Source organism: Ursus arctos, unplaced genomic scaffold, assembly GCF_023065955.2.
Source record: "Ursus arctos isolate Adak ecotype North America unplaced genomic scaffold, UrsArc2.0 scaffold_24, whole genome shotgun sequence".
In the NCBI taxonomy this organism is placed as follows: domain Eukaryota; kingdom Metazoa; phylum Chordata; class Mammalia; order Carnivora; family Ursidae; genus Ursus; species Ursus arctos.
The window spans coordinates 996,602-1,018,905 of NW_026622919.1; the positions used below are offsets into that span (position 1 = coordinate 996,602).

General features: G+C 54.1%; 1 protein-coding gene across 1 annotated transcript in view; it reads left to right on the plus strand.

The window, feature by feature from the left end:
• Positions 1-22,304, plus strand: part of CCDC57 (coiled-coil domain containing 57) — a 99,419-nt gene that overhangs the window by 41,021 nt on the left and 36,094 nt on the right. Inside the window, exons 15-17 of the mRNA XM_044378685.3 lie at positions 3,353-3,456; positions 6,344-6,514; positions 12,660-12,849. Coding sequence (XP_044234620.1) covers positions 3,353-3,456; positions 6,344-6,514; positions 12,660-12,849 — 465 coding nt within the window. The remainder of the gene's footprint in view (positions 1-3,352; positions 3,457-6,343; positions 6,515-12,659; positions 12,850-22,304) is intronic.

Here is a 22,304-nt window from a genome sequence, read left to right on the forward strand (position 1 = left end):
ACATATCTGCACCGTCCACGCTTGCACTTGTCGTGTGAGTGTGAGCCGCGGATTCTGGCCTGTTTTCTGTCCCCGGCGACTTCTTTCCTGCTCGTAGGTCGTCCAAACTTTGTTTATGTTCCGTTGTCACTGGTCCGTGGTTGCTGAGGACACCGTTTCGGTGGCTGCAGGACCACGGCTAGCTCCCGTCCACACTGCGCAGCTGCCAGCGGAAGGTGGAGGCCTGCCTGCTGCCCGGGCCCCGTGCCCGCGTGGCTGTGGCAAACACCGCCTTTCCTACATCAGGAACCGCTTCAGGCAGGGTTATCGCTCTTGCTTTGAACCTTCAAATGTAATTTTAAAAACTCAGGAGGAATGGTGGAGTCTGTGACGTTCCTCTGGACACCTGCCCTTTGCCCGTGTCCTTCCTGAATCCCGATGTTCTGGGTTCCATGTCACCCACTCTTATGGCAAGTCCTGGTTTCCCTTTATTGGAGAAGGGAAGGCATTCGCTGGCATAAGAGGAGGAGCTTTCAGCCCTTAAACTAATGGTGCCGCTTCCTTCTGAGAAGGCCTCTGCCGCCCCAGACACTGTCCCTGACAAGCCACACACCAAGTCTGTCGCTCGGGGCAGAGACGTGACAGTGGTGTGTCTGGGCACACGTTTCTTTGGCTTATCCTGTTTGGCATTGAATCTGAAGGTTATTGTCTTTGCCAAATTTGGGGAGTTTTCAACCATTACTTCTGCATGTGTCTTCTTGACTCCATGCTCTTTTTCCCTTTGGGACTCTGACCAGAAAAACGCTGGCTCTCTTGTTCTTCTCCTGCGGGTGCCCGTGGCTCTGTGACTTTTCTCAGTCTGTTTCCTCCCTTGTCTAAATGCGTAATTTCTGTGTCTGTCTTCAAGACCTCCATGCTGCTCTGGAGCCTTCGGCGGGACTTCTATTTCAGTTTCAGTTCTAAGATCCATTTTGTTTTTCATTATCTTTTATTCCTTTGCTGAAACTTTTCTTCTTCCATTGTTTTAAGAGTGTATCAGCTTGGGCCACCTGGGTGGCTCAGTCGTTAAGCGTCTGCCTTCGGCTCAGGTCATGATTCCAGGGTCCTGCTCAGCGGGGAGCCCACTTCTCCCTCTCCCTCTGCTGCTCCCCCTGCTTGTGCTCTCTCTCTCTGTCAAATAAATAAAAATAAAATCTTAAAAAAAAGAGTCCCGACGTCTGTCCTCTCAGTGCTTCATTCGAGTTGGGATTTTCCTGGTTGTCGGTGTGACGGGTGACGCTGGGTTGTGACGTGCACATATCGAGTGGGTGCTCAAACCTCCCATCTGTGTGACGTCTGTTTTATTCCTCTTCTGCTCTACCGGTCCCCCACCTTTCTCGGGCACAATGCACGTCTGTGTCCTGGCCCACTCTCTTGGGCTGGGTCCGGACAGCCACTTGGTCCCCAGCACCTTTGCGACGATGCTCTTCTGCTTAACCTCCTCGTGTGCCATCCGAGGCCGCTGAAGTCCTGGTGCTTTCCCTGCCGCCGCAGGGCTCAGCTTGCAACACTCTGGCTGTATGGATGCTGCCTGGTTTCCAGGGGCCCCTCCGGGACTTGGTGCACAGAGTTAAGGAATTCCTTCCTCAGCCCCCCCACGATGCTCCCCACATGCTCTTCCCGGGAGGGTGCAGGCGGCTGGTGCAGGTGGGCCTCTGTCTGCACCAGGCCCACCTGCGGAGTCTCCCTTCCCTGGCCCCTGTGCTGAAGGGAACAGGCCTGGCTGGGGCCTTTGTTGGTCTGAGCTCCCTGGTGTTCTGGGCTGTGGCTGTTCCAGCATCAAAGCTGGGAAATACGCGAAGGAGAAGGACGTGGAGCCCACCGCGGAGCGTCCCTGGAGCCCCTGGCCCTTGCCCGCTGGGCCTCCCCTCACAGTTGCTTTGGGCTTTCAGCCGCACCGAAGGAGAGGGATGGGGCGCGCACGCACTGCCTTGTCCAGAACAGCGAGCTTGCGCTGGTTTTTGAATGTTAAACCAGCTTTACGTCTTTGGAATAAACTCAACATGTGATCTATTCTTTCACTGATATTTTACATTTATGTTCGTGAGGGACATTGGCCTGTACACTTTCTTTCTCATGATGGCCATTGTCAAGTTTCAGGACCACAGTTCTGGCCTCAGATGTGTTGGGAGATGTTCCCTATTTCTCTGTTTCCTGAAGAAGTTTCTATTAGACTTATGTTAATTTTTCCTGAACCAATTAATAGATTTCAACTCTGAGCCCCTCTGGGTTTAGGATTTTCCTGAGAAGGTTTTAAAGTGTGAATTCGGTTTTGTTTTTTTTAATAGTAAAGGACGACCCAGATTTTCTTTTCTGTGTGTCACTTTTTGATATTATATTTTACTAGAAAATTGCCCATTTCATCCAAATTTTCAAAAATTGTCTATAGTATTGTCCTATGAGTTGTAAACTTCTGTAGGTTTTAAAGTAATAAATCTGTTTTCATTGATTGTTTTGTTTCTGTTGACTTTTTTTCTCTTGCTTAGTCTTACGAGGGATTTATCTTTGCAAAAAGCCTTTCAAGGAGCCAGCTACATTGTACGCTCATTTTCTGCTTCCTCGGTGTCTAATATTCACTTTATTCTGTCCTTTCTTCTGCCTTATTTGGTTGGTCTTTTTCTCATTCTTTGAGACAGATACTCAGCTCATTGACTTCGCCTCCCTTCCCCTCCACAGTGAGCTCCCACGGCTGTAAGTGTCTTTGAAAGGACAGCTTTCAGTGCATTCCTGAAGTTTGTTTGTTTTTATATTTTTTTAAAGATTTTATTTATTTTATTTGACAAACAAAGAGCACACAAGCTGGGGGAGCAGCAGACAGAGGGAGGGGGAGAAGCAGGCTCCCCACTGAGCAGGGAACCCGATGCAGGGCTCGATCCCAGGACCTGAGATCGTGACCTGAGCCAGGGTCAAGAGTTGCTCGCTCCACTGACTGAGCCAGCCGGGCAGCCCTGCATTCCAGAAGTTTTGATAAGCAGTGTATTAATGATACTTTGGGTCAAAATAATTTGTAACCTCCACCGATTCCTTCTTTGACCTATGGTTGTAGAAACATTTCCCTAACTCCCAAGTGACTGGGAGGCTGCTGCAGACCGGCCTCCACCAGGCACAAGGTGGCGAGGCTGCACTGCTCTCCTGCGGAGATCCCTGCTTTCACGAGGATGAGACTTCATCCCCAGCGCCTCTCAGTCTTTGTGGGGACTTGGCCCTTCCTCTCAGCTCTAGAGCGTCCTGGCTTCCAGGTGGACGCAGTGATGGTGGGCACCTGCAGGGGAGGGCGGCGACGGCGCAGACCCCACTCCCCGGACAGGCTCTAGGAGAATCACTCTTTCTGCAGGAGGAGCTGTGTCAGCTGGTGGCGCGTCCATTGGGCTAGTGCTCGGGAGGCTCAGAGACAGGGCACAGCTCGTGAACTTCCTGGTGGCCCGGCTCAAGCAGAAGGTATGGCCTCCCCCCGACACATGTGCGGTGCAAGTCTTCCACGGGACCGCTTCACCCTCTGTGCCTCAGTTTCCCTCCAAGGAACGGGTTATTGTGAGGTCACCTGTGGTCCCTGGAAGGCGCACGGGAAGCCCTGGTAAATGAGTCCAGAGCGAGAGGGGCAGCACGCGTGGAGGAGCGCACAGCCGGAACTCCCTGCCTCACACCCCTGCCGAGGGGTGTGATGCCGGCCGCGCACTCGGGACGCGCTTGAGCGAGTCCGGGTGCCGAGCTGTGGCAGGACCATGCAGGGTGACGGGCGTGTCCACACACCGCAGCAGCCTGTCTGGGGTCAGGCCACAGTCCTGCGCTGGGCCGGAGCCCGCTGCTTCCTGGGGCACACGTCCTGCCCTGTCACACGTGTGCCCTGGGTCACAGCCCGTGCTTTATTGCTTCAAATTCATAATTTCTCTTTTTTTAGTGTTTTTTTCATTGTGGTAAAATATACAAACATGAAGCGTACAATTTTCTAGCGTACATTGACATTAACCACATTCACGATACCGTGTACGTGTCACCGCCATCTAATATTCCCAGAACTTGTCCGTCACCTGAACAGAAACTGTCCCCATTCAACACCAGCCCCATACCCCTTCCCCTGGGGACGTCTGTCCTTCCGGTGGGCTGGATGACTCTCCTGGGACTGGGGTCCTGCGAGCTGTCCTTTTGTGACCAGCTCGTTTCCCTCAGCACCATGGCTTCAAGGTTCATCACAGGTGGTGGCATCGATCAGTTCTTGATGCCTTCGAAGGCCCGAGTAATACCCCATTGTGCTTCCCACACCGTGTGGACCCTTTCACCCCATGGACACCTGGTTGTTCCCACCTTCTGGCAACTGTGAATAATGCTGCTGTGAACGTGGTGTCCAGGCACCTGACAAGCCCTGCTTCCCATTCTTTCGGGTACATGTGTAGGCACGGGATTCTGGGTCACATGGTCAGTCTGTATTTCGCTCTTTGAAGAAACATCAAACCATTTTCACACGTGACTGTGCGGCTTCGTGTCCCCCTGGCCGCGTGTGAGGATCCCGACCGCCACATCCTGACCCACGTGACCTATTTTCTGTCCCTGGATTCTGGCCGATCCTATGGGTGTGACGTGGTACCTCGCGTGGTTTGGGTCTGCGTCTTCCCCGATGACTTGTCATGGGGGTGTCGTCTCATGGGCTCACTGGCCGTTTGTGTGTCTTCTTTGGAAAAATACCTGTTCAGACCCTTTGCCCATTTGTGATTGGGTTGTTTGTCTTTTCATGTTGGGTCCTAAGACTTCTTCGTATCTTCTGGATACTAGTCCCTTATCAGATATATATTTCGTAAAATTTTTCTTCCATTCTAAGGCTTCTCTTTTCACTTTTTTGATAATGTGCTTCAAAGCACAAATGTTCTTAGTTTTTATGATTTCCAGTTTTGTCTATTTTTTTTATTTATTTTTTTAAAAAGATTTTATTCATTTTTTGTGAGAGAGAGCACAAGCAGGGGGAGTGGCAGAGGGAGAGAGAAGCAGGCTCCCCACCGAGCAGGAGCCCGATGTGGGACTCGATCCGTGGACCCTGAGATCATGACCTGAGCTGAAGGCAGACACTTCACTGACGGAGCCGCCCAGGCAGCCCTGTTGTGTCTGTATTTGCTTACGGCTTGTACTTTGGTGTTACACCATCCTGTTGCCTTTTGCACAGATACGTTTTTCATGAGGCAACAAGAAGAGAGCGTTTTCACATGTCCTAAGTCCATAAACACATAAATCACGCTGCCTCGTGCGCTCTGCGTCTGAGCCTTCCGGCGGCTGAGCCTTCCGGCGGCTGCAGGTGGCGCTCCAGGAGGCTGTGCTTTGTCCTGACTGAGAGCAGTGTCACTGTCATCATGGAGGGGACTCACCGCTCTCCTCTTTCTCCTCACCGCATGAGGGGCGGGGGCACAAGACACTCAGACTCGCTGCTTCCCGTTCTGCCCACTGTTGGGATGTCACACACACACTTTGCAAACAGGGAGTAAACATTTAAATATAAGCTTTTAGTTTTCTCTTGATAATCATAGATGTTATGATTATCATGGGGAAAAATACCCACCTCAAGGTGTTTTTTAATTAACAGTGTCTGTTTACCAAATGGTCACCTTTTTTGGTGTGTACTCGACAAATTCAAAGAATAAAATATTCGCCAGGAATTCATTATAGGAGTTCCTGGAATAGGAACGTATTGTCTCTTCCTGAGAATGAAAGGGAAAAGAGTGTAGAGGGGGTGTCATTCTTTCTATCCCCTGCTCTTTTCTTCCTTGTATCAGCAGGAGGACAAACGTTGTCCAGAGAAGCTGCCAGAGTGAGGGGCTGGCCCTGGAGCTCTGGCCGGACCCGCTTTGGGGATCTCAGAGCCGACCTGTAACTCCCAAGGCCGCCTACTCCTGGGACTTCCCTTTGGAACCCGAGTCCCGTCAGTTAGCTCCTCCTCAAAGCCTTGGCCTCACCCCTGCCTCCGCCCCACTTCGGGTCCCAAGCCCCGGATTGCCCCCTACTGGTGACCTGCATTTTCTACATGTTTGTTTCCGCCTGAACTGGGTTCAGGAAGAGGGTTTTAGGCCCTCTGCCTCTGTCCAGACAGTTTCAGGCCTGGACCTCCCCAGCCAGCCTTGGGGTCCAGCGTGGGCTCTGCCGCAGGCACGTGCGTCCACACAGCAGGGCACAGGTGGGGCGCGGTGTGGGGAGCGACTGCTGAGTCAGAGACGAGAGACTTACAACTGCGTTTGCTTTCCGATCTTCCTGCCGTTTCTAAGTGCCTCCAGCCTTCTGCTTCCCTGCCCCCCTACCCTCCCCAGCCCCCACCCCCTTCCTGACTGCCCCTGAAACGGCCCTCCAGGTGCTGCAGCGGCCCCTGGACGCGGACACCGTCCAGCACGAGCTCCCCCGTGAGGTGGACCAGCTGCACTTGGAGGTGTCGGAGCTGCGGGGACAGGTGGCTGAGCTTGAGGGGCGTCTTGGGAGCAGGCCGCAGCCGCGAGCCTTGGACAAGGTGGCCGTTGGGAGGCAGGTAGGTGTCCTGTGCCGACCGCTCCCACTCCCACTGTGCTGTCTGGGGCCTGCTGCACAAGTCACCCGAGTGGCCATCTGCAGAGCCCTCCTGGGCCCCTGGCGTGCTGCTTCCCACTCCCCCTGCTTCTGCCTCGGCGTTCATGGTCGGGCCTGGTCCGCGGCCTCCAGGCCTCGGGATCCCACCACTTAAAAGTCCAGCGTAGGCCGGGCGCCTGGGTGGCTCAGTCAGTGAAGCGTCCTACTCTTGGTTTCGGTTCAGGTCATGATTTCACAGTCGTGACATCGAGCCCCGCGTCAGGCTCTGTGCTCAGTGGGGAATCTGCTTGAGATTCTCTCTCTCTCTGCCTCCCCCCCAAAATAAACAAACAAATCTTAAAAAAAAAAAAAATTCCAGTGTGGGAAAACCACACATATGAAGAGGGCTGTTCTGTTTCCTCTAAAACGGAGACCCTGACTTGCTAAGAGGGCCCTGAAATTGAAGCAAAATTGGGTTTTTCCTTGGAGAGGACCCTTGTGGGGATTCTTAGAGTGTTTGAGGCCACCACCCTTGCAGTCATGATGACAGTGGGGCTCCCGTCTGCTCCTGGTCAGGCCCTCCACACCTGGTACCCAGCGGGCTCTGTGGCTGGTTCAAGCCACAGTTCTGAGCTGTGGAGAGAGCCCCGCGGCGGCCGTCCCCACAGACGTGGAGCACAGGCCGCTTCTCTTCTAACCGACGGCTGTGATGGAAATGCTGTCAAGTGTGCACTTTCTTACTCTGTCAGTTACCCGTGGTGACCTACGGTGACCTGGATTACCCGTGGTGACTGCAGTTCCTGGGTTACCCGTGGTGACCTACGGTGACCTGGGTTACCCGTGGTGACCTACAGTTCCTGGGTTACCCGTGGGGACCTACGGTGACCTGGGTTACCCGTGGTGACCTATGGTGACCTGAGTTACCCGTGGTGACCTACGGTTCCTGCATTACCCGTGGTGACCTACGGTGACCTGGGTTACCCGTGGTGACCTACAGTTCCTGGGTTACCCATGGTGACCTACGGTGACCTGGATTACCCGCGGTGACTGCAGTTCCTGGGTTACCCGTGGTGACCTATGGTGACCTGGGTTACCCATGGTGACTGCAGTTCCTGGGTTACCCGTAGTGACCTATGGTGACCTGGGTTACCCATGGTGACCTACGGTGACCTGAGTTACCCGTGGTGACCTACGGTTCCTGCGTTACCCGTGGTGACCTACGGTGACCTGGGTTACCCGTGGTGACCTGCGGTGACCTGGGTTACCCATGGTGACTGCAGTTCCTGGGTTACCCGTAGTGACCTATGGTGACCTGGGTTACCCGTGGTGACTGCAGTTCCTGGGTTACCTGTAGTGACCTACGGTGACCTGGGTTACCCGTGGTGACCTATGGTGACCTGAGTTACCCGTGATGACCTACGGTTCCTGCGTTACCCGTGGTGACCTACGGTGACCTGGGTTACCCGTGGTGACCTACGGTGACCTGGGTTACCCGTGATGACCTACGGTTCCTGCGTTACCCGTGGTGACCTACGGTGACCTGGGTTACCCGTGGTGACCTACGGTGACCTGAGTTACCCGTGGTGACCTACGGTTCCTGCGTTACCCGTGGTGACCTACGGTGACCTGGGTTACCCGTGGTGACCTACGGTGACCTGGGTTACCCGTGGTGACTGCAGTTCCTGGGTTACCCGTAGTGACCTATGGTGACCTGGGTTACCCGTGGTGACTGCAGTTCCTGGGTTACCTGTAGTGACCTACGGTGACCTGGGTTACCCGTGGTGACCTATGGTGACCTGAGTTACCCGTGATGACCTACGGTTCCTGCGTTACCCGTGGTGACCTACGGTGACCTGGGTTACCCGTGGTGACCTACGGTGACCTGGGTTACCCGTGGTGACCTACGGTTCCTGGGTTACCCGTGGTGACCTATGGTGACCTGGGTTACCCGCGGTGACTGCAGTTCCTGGGTTACCCGTGGTGACCTATGGTGACCTGGGTTACCCATGGTGACCTATGGTGACCTGAGTTACCCGTGGTGACCTACGGTTCCTGCGTTACCCGTGGTGACCTACGGTGACCTGGGTTACCCATGGTGACCTATGGTGACCTGAGTTACCCGTGGTGACCTACGGTTCCTGCGTTACCCGTGGTGACCTACGGTGACCTGGGTTACCCGTGGTGACCTACGGTGACCTGGGTTACCCGTGGTGACTTACAGTTCCTGGGTTACCCGTGGTGACCTATGGTGACCTGGGTTACCCGTGGTGACTGCAGTTCCTGGTTACCTGTGGTGACCCATGGTGACCTCGTTACCCGTGGGGGCCTGCAGTTACGACTGTACCATGGGGTCTGGGAGATGTGGCGAGCTTTCCGGCGGCAGCAGCGTGGACGTAGAAGGCAGTGCTGAGAGGCACAAGGGGGACTCAGCTCTCGGACGACGTCCAGCCCTGAAGGACCGGAGGGGAGGGCGGGTCCACTCCTCTCTGGCTCACGAACAACAGGAGGGCCGGACGCACCTTGGGACGGATGGACAGGTGAAGAATGGCTGCAGAGGGGAGGCCCTCAGAGGCCACCGGGAGGTGGGACCCGGAACCGCCTGCACTGCCCTTTAGCAAATGCCACCTGGATAGCCAGAGCCCCGGCCCCGCGCGAGCCCTTCCACCGTTCTTCAGCTCGGATACACCGTCCTGGCCACGGGGCCACAGAGGCCGGCAAGCAGCACGTCTGCCTCACCCCGTGTCCACTGTTCATTCCAGGTGCTGCCCATGCTCGGCCCTGAGGTCAGAAGCACTAGGGGTTCTGTTAGCAGCCTGGTCACAGACCCCACTTGCTTCGATGGAAGAAATCATGTGTATCAGCAGGATTTAAAATGGAGATGTTTGATTCTGACTGACAGGCTAGAGCTGAAGTGACTGTGACCCTGGGGAGAAACCGAGGCACAGGAAATCCAGTGGCTGTGCCCAGCCCAGCTCTACTGCAGGAGGGCTAGCACCTTGGCAGCTCAGGAGCCTTGAGTGCCACCAGTGCCGAGAGCCTGGTTTCTGAAAGTCTCGCTCTGCTGAGAGGAAGGGGCGGGCTCCACCATGGACACATGGAGATGGGGCAGAAGGACGCAGGTACAGAAGGGCCCCAGGCCCTGGCCACACAGTAAGTGGGACTCCCAGGTCTGTGCTGACAAGGAGAGGTAGGAAAGGGGAGGGCTGGTCCTTGGCCAGAACATCATCTGCAGACGTGGAGGGCCTGTGCGCCGGGAAGCCATCGTGATGCACAAAGGGGCAAGGCTGTGACTCAGTGTCTCCCACCAGTAATGGTTCAGTTACAAGGGAAAAGAGCAACTGTCCAGGGGGGCAGCCTGCAGACACCCCTTCACTGAGATGCACTCCTGTCATGGACGCTGGGACGGAGGGATGTCCTGGGCTTTGAAGCCCACCGCGCAGGGGGTCACAGGTTACTGCTGACTCCAGCCGCAAGTGATGCGCTCGAATCGGGGCCCGCACTGTGGAGACTGTGCCCGTCAGGAGCCTGCAGGGCCCCGCGAGGCAGATGTCCTGCGGGGTCCTGCGCCCTGGACGGGAGAAACAAACTATAGGACACGAGTGGACAGTTGGTGAGGTTTCCGTGCGGCCCATGTGGTAGGTCATAGTGTTGTATGTGTGGTAAATGTCTGGTTTTCGTAACTGCGGTTACAAGGAGAATCGTCCATTTGTAGGAAGTACAAACTGAAGCATCGAGGTGTAACTGAGCACGGTGTCTCCAGCTTCCTGTCCGCGGTTCAGGAAGAAATGCATATGGCGCAAGGGGCCGATGGTGACGAAGCAGAGGGTCTGGTGCCACCGCGGCGCTGCCCTGGCAGCTCCCGTGCGAGTCTGACATTCTCCCAGATGGAGGCAGGCCCCTCACCACCCCAGCCCAGGACAAGGGCCCGTGAGGAACTCGGAGCCCCTTCTCCAGCTGGCAGCAGGGCCACTGCTGGACCGGCACCTGTTGTGTCTCCAGTGACCCCCAGCCCGCTGGATTGACAGCCCCAGAGTTCTCCCCGGCAAGCCTGCTCCTGTCCACTGGTCCTCCCAGTCCCCTGAGCACAGCGGGAGGGACGCTCTGGGTCCACTGGGGGGCAGTGTTCTCCAGTTCTGCCTGCACCCCTGGGAACCTGCAGAAGGACTGGGATCCCTAATGTCCACCGCGAGAGCCCCTGCAGCCCTGGCAAGTGCCCCTCTGCACCCCCGAGTTGGGGCATGCTCTGACGTCAGGCTCTGTGGAGTGCAGTCGCCGCTGCCCTTGGGAACAGAATCCTCCCTCACGAGGACCCCTCCACCGGCCAAGCCCTCCCTGTGCTGCACAGATGTGGACCCCCCTGGCCAGGATTCTGGGAGCAGCCCCCCGAGCAGGCGAGGGTGTACGGGGCCAGCATGTGGGGGCTGTGGGGGCCCCAAAGCGCGCAGTGGTTTGGCAGTCCCGGGATTGTCCTAATGAGTGTTACATGGTGGGTGTGGGCAGACTTGAGAAAGCCGTCAAAGGAATCGCACCAGATGGGGCGCCTTGTGGCTCAGTCGTTACGTGTCTGCCTTCGGCTCAGGACGTGATCCCAGGGTTCTCGGATGGAGCCCCGCATCGGGTTCCCTGTTCCGCTGGGACCCTGCTTTTCCCTCTCCCTCTTCCCCTGCTTGTGTTCCCTCTCTTGCTGTGCCTCTGTAAAAAAAAAAAAAAAAGTAATCGCATCAGAAACCTAGCCCAGGACGGCCCCGGCTGCTGCGCCCTCTCACCATGTGCAGCCACGGTGACTAGGGCCTGGGAAGCTTACAGCCATGGCTCCCCGGCCAGCCAGAGCCCAGCCACAGGCCCGCGTGTGGGGTCGGCTCCCTGCCCATGCAGGGGGGCTGCCTTGTGGGCTGGGGTCTGCTCTCAGAAGCGAGCTTTCTCGTCAGCGTCTGAGCGTTCTGGGCTTTGCAAAGTATCTTTCCTCACTTCAAGTGGCACAGGAGACTCCCACCATCGTGTTCCTGTGGAGGCCAGGCCTCCGTCCTCCCTTCCTCGAGGTCTGTCCCAGGCCCCCCACAGGCCTGAGGACCCCAGTCATGTCCTGGGCCCTCAGGAGAGCGCGGGCGAGGCCGGTGCCCTGCGCGGTTGATAGCAGGCCCACGCGCCGTCACGGGGGAAGGGGGTCAGGATTTGGGTGCGGGGGCTGTGCTGCCACGGGGCCGTCTCCCGCTCTCCTCCCCTTTCTGTCATCCTGCCCAGCCAGCCTGCGGCCTGCACTGGAGGCACCCGTGTGTGGTCACCGCGGCTCCAGGCCACCGAGTACACGGGCGCCTGCCAGCCCTGGAAAGGCACACCGGGAAGTGGGGCCAGGACAGAACGTGCTGGTCTGTTCCAGGGACTCCAGGCAGGCTCCTGTTCTGGCTCCACGTCATGAGGCCAAGACAGGGCACAGTGTAGCTTTTCACAGTGTCAGGAGCAGCCGTGCCTAAATAGGCCACCTGCGTCCCTCGGGGCCTTGGACATTGGCTCCTCCGGGGCCTCTGTCTGGCACGCACACCTTGGTCTTTCCCTTTCTCTTACTCTCTACACCCCCTCATTCCGAACACCCTCTGGGTGTGACTGCGTGTCTGTATGGGGGCTGTGTGGTGACCCGGCACAGTGAACCCACAGCACGGAGTCCAGGCAGGAAGGAAGTACAGAGGAAGGCTGGCGCCCACCGCAGGCTGTCCGTCAGGCCTCTGCCAGCCCCTTCCACACCAGGTGACCCCGGTACCTGTGACCTGTGCACCCAGCCTGTAACCCTGGTGCCACGCAGGGGATCCAATCAGACGTGAGCCCTCATGGGTCCTGGGGGCCCATTGGAGGCTCGGCATGGGTTCCAACTAGTTCCTCATTGTCCTTGTGAGAAAGACATGGGCTTGGTGGGGGCCACAAGGGGCCAAAAGCAGGCCTGGCCCGGCCCAGGGCTTCGTGATCTTCGCTCACCCCACTTGTGGAGGAGGCAGCGTCCCCATCTCACTCCCAAAGCACACTGGTCCTTATCCCGTTGTCCCCCCGTGGTGCCGGCTCTGCACCCACACCCACATGCCCCTCTCCCACCTGGATGGCTTGTCTTATGGGCTGTCTGCCTGTGGCTTCATCCACAGGTCCCTGCAGACCAAGGACCCACAGGGACTGAGGACCAGGGGCCACAGCCCCCACAGGCCTTGTCTGTGCCCCTACTCCAGAGGAAACTGAAGGAGGCAGCCCGAAAAATCCTTCGCCTCTGCCTGGAGAAAGAACAGCTCCTGGAGATGGGGAACAGGCTCCGTGCAGAGCTGGGCCATCAGGCCCCAGGTGAGTTTGGGAGCAGTGCCCTGCTCCACCGGGCAGTGGGGTCACAGGGGCCAGGGGCCCTCTCAGAAGTGCTTTCTTCGGGCCTGCTCCTCTGGAGGGGGCAGGGGAGGGACCTGGGAGGCGGGAGCAGAGCAGCTTTGCTGCCCTGAGGGAGGGAGAACAGAAGCTGCCCTTGTGAAGGGAAGCCGGGGTCAGGAGTCACGGCACAGAGCAGAGCCTCATCCCGCGGTGGGAGTTCCCCGGACCCGCGTCTCGGGCGGCATCTGAGGGGAATACTGCAGTTAGCAGAGCAGACGGCGTTTCTGGGCTGCGTATAGGGAGCAGCCACAGCTGCCGTGTTCTCGCCATGTTCTCGCCGGCTCTGCCGGGACTTGTGTGTCCCCTGGGACCCGGCCTGAGACCTCTGGCAGTAGATGCCTGGCTGCCCACAGGGGTCTCAGAGGGCCCTGGTTCCCAAGAAAGACAGGCAGCGCTCCAACCAGACTAGAAAGAGGCGTGCCTGTGTTCCGGGCCTGCAGGACAGGCCCAGGCTGCCACTGAGGACACAGGAGCCCAGGGCTTTGTTTGCTGCAAGCTGTGCTCATACTGACACTGTCTTTGCCGATAATTTATTCAACAAGGGTTCACTGCATGAATTATAACTTATAATAGTATTTCACAAGCCAATAGTGTATAGGATACTGTCTCTTAAAAAGCCCATAAGGAAATAACATGCTTCAAATTAATGACACATAATCACACTGTTGTTCCATGCAAGGGGAGATGGAAGGGATAAGGTCCAAATTTAGCTGAGGTGCACCTTTCTACCAGTGGGTTATTGGAAGGTCTGGTGTAGGGTCATCGGTTGAGAGCAAACGTCCAGCTGCCCACGCAAAGCCAAGGTCCCCTGTTGCTAGAGGACCAAAGGCACCAGTGTTGGTGGGCAAGATGATGTCCTTCATGGGGCGGCTGCATGGTTGTCACCACGGACGGCCAGGAGTAGCCTTGTCCAGGTCGAACACTCTTGGTTAGTGCCCAGAGCGAGCCACTGGCCACATGGCTCTCAGACCACTTTCAGAAGCAGTTGCTCTCATTTCCCTGTGGCACCCCCATTCCTCACGCTGTATCCCCTCACTTAACATGGCTTCTGCCTCTCTGTGCTTTGAGATACTGTGATGATCAGAGATGAGGGATTTCAGGTTCCACCCATGGTTGATGGGAGACAGGCCATTCCCTCTCTCCTGTCTATTGTCTAAAGCCCAGAGCACTGCAAAGGGAATATCAGCAAAAAATGTTTCCTCTGTCAACTACGGTCTTAGCTTTCCTGGGCAAGTCTTCCTAAGTCCTTAACACCCAACGCACAGAAAGGGAGGGGAAGGTCGGCCTTGTGCTTCATCCTCAGGACCCCCACAGCTAAGCTGCATGGATAATAATAGTTTTTATTATGTTAGTGGTTTTGGTCTGAATATGAGTAGAATTATCTAGTGAGTAGCAAGTGGAACGTGGGAGAACTTAGGCAGCAGGGCAGCAGGGAGCGCCATGTCTCTGAGAGAGCGGGTGCAGACCGTTGAGGAAATCCGAAGAGGAGGCCTGTGCAGCTGCTGTCTTGCTGAGTGGCTGCTGTGGGCCAGGGGCCCAAGGGGCAGAGCAAACCAAACCTCATGGGTATAGTTAGCCCAAATGGCTCTTTGAGACACAGCGGGATATCCACCCTGCCATGCAGGGTAACGGAGGAGAGGCGGTCTCAGAGGCTCTGTCCTTCTAAGATCCCATCTCTGGAAGGAGGAATAGTAAATGGGGACAACCAGATTCATCTCCGTGTGTTGTCCACACGACAGCAGCGGCAGTGGTGTCGTTTGCAGCCCCGTGAGGGACTGGCTATGTGCCTCGCTCGGGACCTGCTCAGTGAAAGCCCTTCTGCGTCCTCCTTCCAGGTCACAAGCCGAAGAGGAAGGCTGACTGCGTTTGTTTGTCAGACACACTCTAGACCATCTTCTGCCAAGTTCACTGAAAACCTCGTTTCTTTGGGAGGCAGTGCCATCTGCCCTTACTCTCCTCCCTCACACTTGTCATTTTAGCCGGCAACCACAGCAACTTCAGCATTTATGACTCTGTTTCTTCTAACTCCATTCTGTTCTCTTGTCTTCTAAACCAGCAACACCCTCCCTCCCACATCTGAGCTTTGCTGCTCTTGACCTTGGCCTCCATGCTGTGCTATGCCACTTCCAGGGTGCTCTCTCTCAGCCTCCAAGTCCCAAGACCTTTTCTGTTTGCAACCATGCCTCCCTCTCCCTCTAATCCTAGTGGAAGTGAACTTGTCTTTCCTTCTCATTGTGGTTACCTATAGCCAGCCTGACCTTACGGCTAAGTATTTCAGTGAGTCACTCGACACTCACCCATCTACCTACCCATCCATCCACCCACACATCTACCCACCCACCCACCCATCCATCCATCCATCCATCCATCCACCCACACATCTACCCACCCACCCATCCATCCATCCGTCCGTCCATCCGCCCACCCACCCATCCATTTATCCATCCATCCATCCACCCACCCATACACTCATCCATCCGTCCATCCATTCATCCATCCATCCATCCTTCCAACAGAGGAGCCACTGCTATGTGCCAGATACTTCCTGCCTTCTGCAATTTCTCCATCACTCAGCCTCAAATCTGGCTAAACTCACTGTCTCCTCTTGCCAGGCCTGCACCTTCCTGCCTCACAGTGTCAGAGAAAGCCACAGATCCCTAGTGACTTAAGTTTTCAGCCTCCTCTGAAGGTTAGGGAGACCTCAGCAAAAGAATTTTCCCTACTTGGTGACTTTTTTGATGGTAGACTTTTAACCGTCTTTTATTTTCTTCTACAGTGATTTGTTTGTGTGGGTTTTCTGCCTCTTCTTAGATTAATTTTAGTTATTTCCATTTTGCTAGGAAACTATCCATAGTCCCCAGCCTGTAAAGTGAGTGGCACATGGCGGCTCATAGCTCTCTGCTCTCTTCTGGACCTGTGGCTGTCTCTCCTTATTTTCTAAGACCTTCATATGAGCAGCGGTGTGGGGTTCAGTCCAAACTGCCTTTCCCCCATCAGCTGTGCACACATTACCTCAGTTCATCTTTGCAACAACCCCAAGCATGGAGAAAGGCTTCCCTAAATAAAATAAAATAAAACATTAAAATACCCCCTAGGCAGGGGAAGTCAAAGATCAACAGGTATGATGGCATTACATTTTAAAAGTCTCTAAGGAAAAGACGTTGTGAGCAAAGATAAAGGGAAATGACAGACTGGGGGCAGTGTTCACGACATGTGCGACAGGTGAAGAGGATCGATACCTAAAGCAGGTGTCTACAGATCACATGCAAGGGCCAGGATGGCGAGTCCCAGGAGAAGTCACATAGCTGATAGGGTGCGGGTGACACGCGGCCTCTGCAGGCGTCTGCGGAGGCAAAGTAAGTTTGTTAAGTATTGAGTTTGAGTCTCAGACGGAAAAGTCACCCTTAGTGTCGAGGAGAGCAGGGGCGTTGTTGGTGGGGATCCTGTTGGCGAAGCCTGTTCGGAGGGCAGTTTGGCTCTGTCAGGTTTTATAATGTTTATACCCTTTGGATCAGCAATTCTTCTCTTAGAAACCTATTTAAAAGATTTTTCACCGATATGAAATAGACGTATGTGCAAGGCTGTTCTTGGCAGCATTTTGTTACCATGAGAAAGTCATCGGGACCGGTCTGCGTGTTCGTGCTGGGGCGCTGGAGTCCAGAGGAGCGGCCTCTGCCTGGCCTCACACCAGTTAGAGCCTTTTCTCCCTGTTAAAGTCCCGTCCATGTGGTGATGCTTTGGCAACTACAGGAAAAAGGTGGCAGTTCCAAATTGCTACCAGCGCTCCCAGTGCGCGTTCTCGTTGTCTGTGCCGTCTTGTCATGAGCCCGAAGCCGTGTGTGTTGACCCCGTTGACCCCTCTTGTGCAGGTGCCGCACAGCAGGGCGTTTGTACAGCAGGCACACAGAAGAGGGTGTGTGCACACGTATGTGACCGCGAACACGGGACCGCAAGGACGTGTATCAATTTCAGTTGGTGGTTTGGGGAGGAACTTCGTGAGTGAAATTCAGGGAGTTCTCTCTGGGTACTTCTATATTATTTGCAGTTTGCAAATATACCAAACACTCTTCCACTGTTTCCTTTTGGGAAGGCCATCTTCCCTCAGAAGCGTGCTGGTGGTAGATTTCTCCTCTCCCACGGACGTGCGTAGACCCGATGGCAACACTGGTCTGTGCATTTTTTTACAAAGACAGTTTATCTGGTTCGTAAATACATCTGGCTTATAAACCAACTGTGACACGAATATCTTATCATCATTTAACAACATTAATAATGCGAGACCGTCCAGCCAAGGTGGCGCCCGAGCCGCCGCACCAGTCTGCAGTTGTTCCCAGGGGCTTCTCCAGCTCCGCCAGGCAAGGCAGATCCCAGGGCTCACGGGCACCTGCCCCAAGGCGCGTCTGCCCCCAGCTGCTTCTGGGAAGCACCCTCACACGGAGCTGGCGGTCCAGCCCCTTCAGTGGCCTCGGCTCTAGCTGCCCAGTCTTCATCCCACATGCCCTGCCGAGCCGACCGGGGTCGGGCTTCTGTGCCGGCCCTGCCCCTCCCGCTCAGGTCAGGCCTCAAGATCTGCATTGACAGACAGGCAGACTGTGTGTGGGTCTACGGTCAGGCTGCACCTGGCCCTGGGCCGGCTCCGTCAGCCCCGCGTGTGGGGCACACAGGCCGTGGAGCGGCCCTCCTCTGACTGCTCACCCCTCACCTCTGAGGTGGAGACCGGCACATCACGCGCTGTGGGGCCTCTCCCTTCATGCCGTCTACCTGCCAACTCTGCTTTTCCCAGAAGCCCCAGCTGCGCACACCATCGGGATCTCATGTAAAGCCAGCGTTTCTCAAAAGGCTATTTCCAAGGGTCGTAATACCGAACACTGTTGTAAAGACTGTGTGAGAGCAGTTCTAGGTTCACAGCAAAACTGCCAGGAAGGTACAGAGATGTCCCCCACCCCCAGCCTCCGCGATCAACGTCCCACCACAGTGGTGTGTTTCTCACGATCCACGAAGCTCCCCGACACGCCACCAGCACCAGACTCCATGCTTACATTGCGGGGCTTCTTGGTGCTGGGCGTCGTACGGGTTGGGATAGATATGTTTCCACACGCGTCCACCGCGGGACTCCGGCAGATCGTATGGGATAGTTTTACTGGAAGTGCTCTGCGCTCTGCCTGTGTATCCCGCCCCTCCCTGGCGGCCGCCGACCCTCTCACTGTCTCGTGGTCCTGCCTTTTCCCCAGCGTCCCACAGTTGGAATCCCACAGCATGGCGCCTTTTGTGTTTCCTCACCGTGTCATTGTCCTGATGAAGTTTGTGTTCATCAAGAAATGATTTGGGGGGGTTCCTGGGGGGCTCAGGCAGTGAAGCGTCTGCCTTCGGCTCAGGTCATGATCTCAGGATCCTGGGATTGAGCCCCACGTTGGGCTCCCTGTTCAGCGGGGAGTCTACTTCTCCCTCTGCCTCTGCCCCTCCCTCCCCCTCGCGCTCTCTTGCTCTCAAATAAAATCTTAAAAAAAAAAAAAAAAAAGAATTTGGTAAAAAATATAAATAAATTAGGGACCTAGCTTTAGTTAGCCTGCTGGCCCAACACTATGTATTAGGCATGTGTACATAAATACTAAAATCCTTATTTACATTTATTATTCATAATTACACAGGCATCTAACAGTCTGTTGTCAACTATGCTGATTTAGAAGCAATGGTTCTCAGTCAGGTTGTATGTTCTGCTTGACAGACTCGTGCCAGGCTGGCTCTCTGGCCCCAGCGCCCTCCGCGTGACTGCGACACGGGGACGCGCACCCTGGCTTGTACAGTCTCACGCGGGCAGTGCACACACTTGTCATAAAATGATTGTATTTTGGGGCGCCTGGGTGGCACAGCGGTTAAGCGTCTGCCTTCGGCTCAGGGCGTGATCCTGGCGTTCTGGGATTGAGCCCCGTATCAGGCTCCTCCGCTGGGAGCCTGCTTCTTCCTCTCCCACTCCCCCTGCTTGTGTTCCCTCTCTCGCTGGCTGTCTCTCTCTGTCAAGTAAATAAATAAAATCTTTTTTAAAAAAATGATTGTATTTTGACCACTTTCTAGAATGATAGCTTGGCTGGAACAAGAACCTGACGCTGGCGTTCTCTCACAACCTTTTTTAAAGCGAATGCCTCGGTGTCCTCAGAGAAGCCGGCCCTCCTGGTCAGAGCCCCGTCCTTGGGGAGGGCCTCCCTTTTCTCTCTGGCTGCCTTTCTTCTGTGTTACCAGCCTCTGTCTGGACGGGATCAGTTGGCCTTACTTTAACTTGCTCAGGAATCGGTTGGTTTTCTGAAATCTTAAGACTTATGGTTGGTTGTTTTTCCCATACTTTGAAATTCTCAGCCATTGTTTCTTTAAATACTCTTCTTCCCATTTGTTTCTGATCTTTTCTGGAGATCTCATAATATCTGCTGGAAATCTCTCCCCTCCCTCCCTTCTCTGCCCGCCCTCTCGCCTGCCTTGCGGGGAGGGGGGGTTCCCCAAAGGCAGCTGTTTGGAGCCAGCCGATGGATTCCCGTACCTTTACAAGGAGTTTACTTTTTGTGTTTGTTCGTTCCTTTCCTCAGGTTTGTTTGATTGCTCCTTCCTGATTTCTTTAACATTTATTCTTTCTTGTTTAGTAACTGCGTGTTTTAAGGTGTGACTTTTCCGTCTGAGTATTGCTTTGGCCGTGTCTCCGCGGTTTTGAGGGACGGTATTGTCAGTGTGACTAGCTTCCAGATACTCTGCGGTTATGCACCCGGCTTTTCTATTTCACTTGAGTTGTTTGGGAGAAGTTTTAGAATTTTTTAGTTATTTTTAAACACATGTTGAAATTTACTTTTGAATCTGTTAAGCAGCCTTTATCATACATACTTACTAACATTCTTTCTAAATTTATGTGTATTTGACAACTTGAACTGCCAAGAACGGTGATTTTTGTGTTAAAATCTTGCCATGGCTCTTGTGTTTCTGCCCGGTTCTCCCTGCCTTCTTCCTGTGCTGTCACTTGTCAGGAAGCGCCCTCACAGCCGCAGCTCAGCCTGGTTCAGGTCATGCGCCTGGTTTGGGACCCAGCCTAAGGGACACCACCTGGGGCCTGTGATTTGCGCTTTTTTCCCCCTTAAATCAACATATGCTGGTTGCTTTATTTAATTTTTCACTTTAAAGACACCAGAACGCCTGGGTGGCTCAGTTGGTGAAGCATCTGCCTTCGGCTCAGGTCATGATCTCAGGGTCCTGGGGTCGAGTCCCCCATTGGGCTCCCTGCTCAGGGGGGAGCCTGCTTCTCCCTCTGCCACTCCCTCTGCCACTCCCCCTGCCCTCTGCCCCCTGCTCGTGAGCCCTCTCTCTCTCTCTCTCTCTGTCAAATACATAAATAAATAAAATCTTTAAAATAAAAAAATAAAGATAACACCAAAATCAAAACCTTTGAACTTATACTTTTCAACTTGAAAGAAACAAAGAATAGCTACAATTCTAAAATAGCCTCAATAAAGCTAATATTATTCTAATGAGAAGCAACGGGCCATACAAGAAACAAGGTAAAATACAAATATCTTACTCCGTACTTAATTGGAAGTGTTGCCACTGAAATCGGTTATAGATGTTTATTCTGAATGACACTCCCGTGAAGGCTGCAGACTCGAGTGCTGATAATGGTTTTTCAAACTTAAATTTATGGAATACCCAGAAAATGGGCTGAATTGGAGCCTGTGGACAGTTTTCAAATGCTCATTAGCAACGATTTTGTAAAGATGTAGAAGGCTATTGTTTTCATATAAATTGGGATTTTTAAAATCCTCTCCCTATAGTGCTTTCCGTTGTCGCATGGCTGTAAACCAAAGACCCAAATAATCTCAAATGATCACAGGCACTATTTTGGCAAAAACTGCCATGTAGTCAGTACTTTTAATGTCATATACATCAGATTATAGCAGAAAGAAGACTGAACAGGTGCAGCCCCTCTGTTCTCGTGAATGCACAACAGGTTACAGGAAACCGAGTTTCTATTCCACCATCAAGTGGCGTCTCCCATTAGTTCACCTTGCGATGGGTCGTTACGAATATCTCTTCACTACCCCTGAAAATACCCAGTGAAAGGTTTGCGCTCAGAAGAAATGGAAGATGCCGAGCCTGCTGCTCTGCCTTGAATTCCATTTGTGATTTTATTTTATTTATTTTTAAAGATTTTGTTTATTTATTTGAGAGTGTGAGAGAGAGCACAAGCAGGGGGAGGGGCAGAGGGAGAAGCAGGCTCCCTGCTGAGCAGGGAGCCCATCGTGGGGCTCGACCCCAGCACCCTGGGATCATGACCCGAGCCGAAGGCAGACGCTTCACCGACTGAGCCACCTAGGCACCTCTCCATTTGTAATTTTAGTGGAAAAATTCATTTTATTTTGTTCGAGTTGGAACTTTTTTTCTGATAATTCATGCTGATGCCTGGGCAGAAGTTCATTTTCATGCAAGGCCTTTTCGAAGAAGATCCCATGCCTTTCAGAAGGTCTGCTTTCTGAGAGTCCAACAATTGGGATAACTGCCCCCTAGCTGAGGTCCACGCCTCTGACATTCACCTTCAACTTGCGCTGTGAACTGCCCCTCACAGCCTGTTACCGGCCAGCCCAGTGCTTACTTCTGCTTCTGGGGATGCCCCCCGTGATCCGCTAGCAAAACTTTCTGAGTTCCTGAAGAGTTAGGGAGACAGATGCCGCTTAGAAATGCTTCACTTCCGGGGCGCCTGGGTGGCACAGCGGTTAAGTGTCTCCCTTCGGCTCAGAGCATGATCCCAGAGTCCTGGGATCGAGCCCCACATCAGGCTCCTCCAATGGGAGCTGCTTCTTCCTCTCCCACTCCCCCTGCTTGTGTTCCCTCTCTCGCTGTCTGTCTCTCTGTCAAATAAATAAAATCTTAAAAAAAAAAAAATGCTCCACGTCAGTTTACAGAAGCGGAAGCCATTCGGGTTTTGCAGACTACAGCCGGCTAAGAGGAAGGAGAAAGGGCCCTTCTATACCTAGGAAGTCGCACGTCCAAATGTCGCAAGTGTCCTCCGTGACGAAGTCTTGATCCATTTGAGTTTGGTTCCTGGTCAGAGGAGTGCACATTGTTCTCGACTGGAGCTCTGGAAATCCTGCCTCACAGGGGGCAGAGCGATGCCGTCGGACGCCTGTACCCACATTCCGTGACCCCAAGGGGATGCCTGAAACCGCGGACACTACGCATTCCACATATTTTCCTAGACACACTTAGCCATGATAATGTTTATAAATTAGGTGCAGTAAGAGGTTCACAACAATAACAATAAAATAGAGCAATTAGAGCGATCTGTTGTAAATAAAGTTCTGTGACTGGGGTCTCTCAAAATAATCTTACTGAGCTGACTCCCCTTTGTT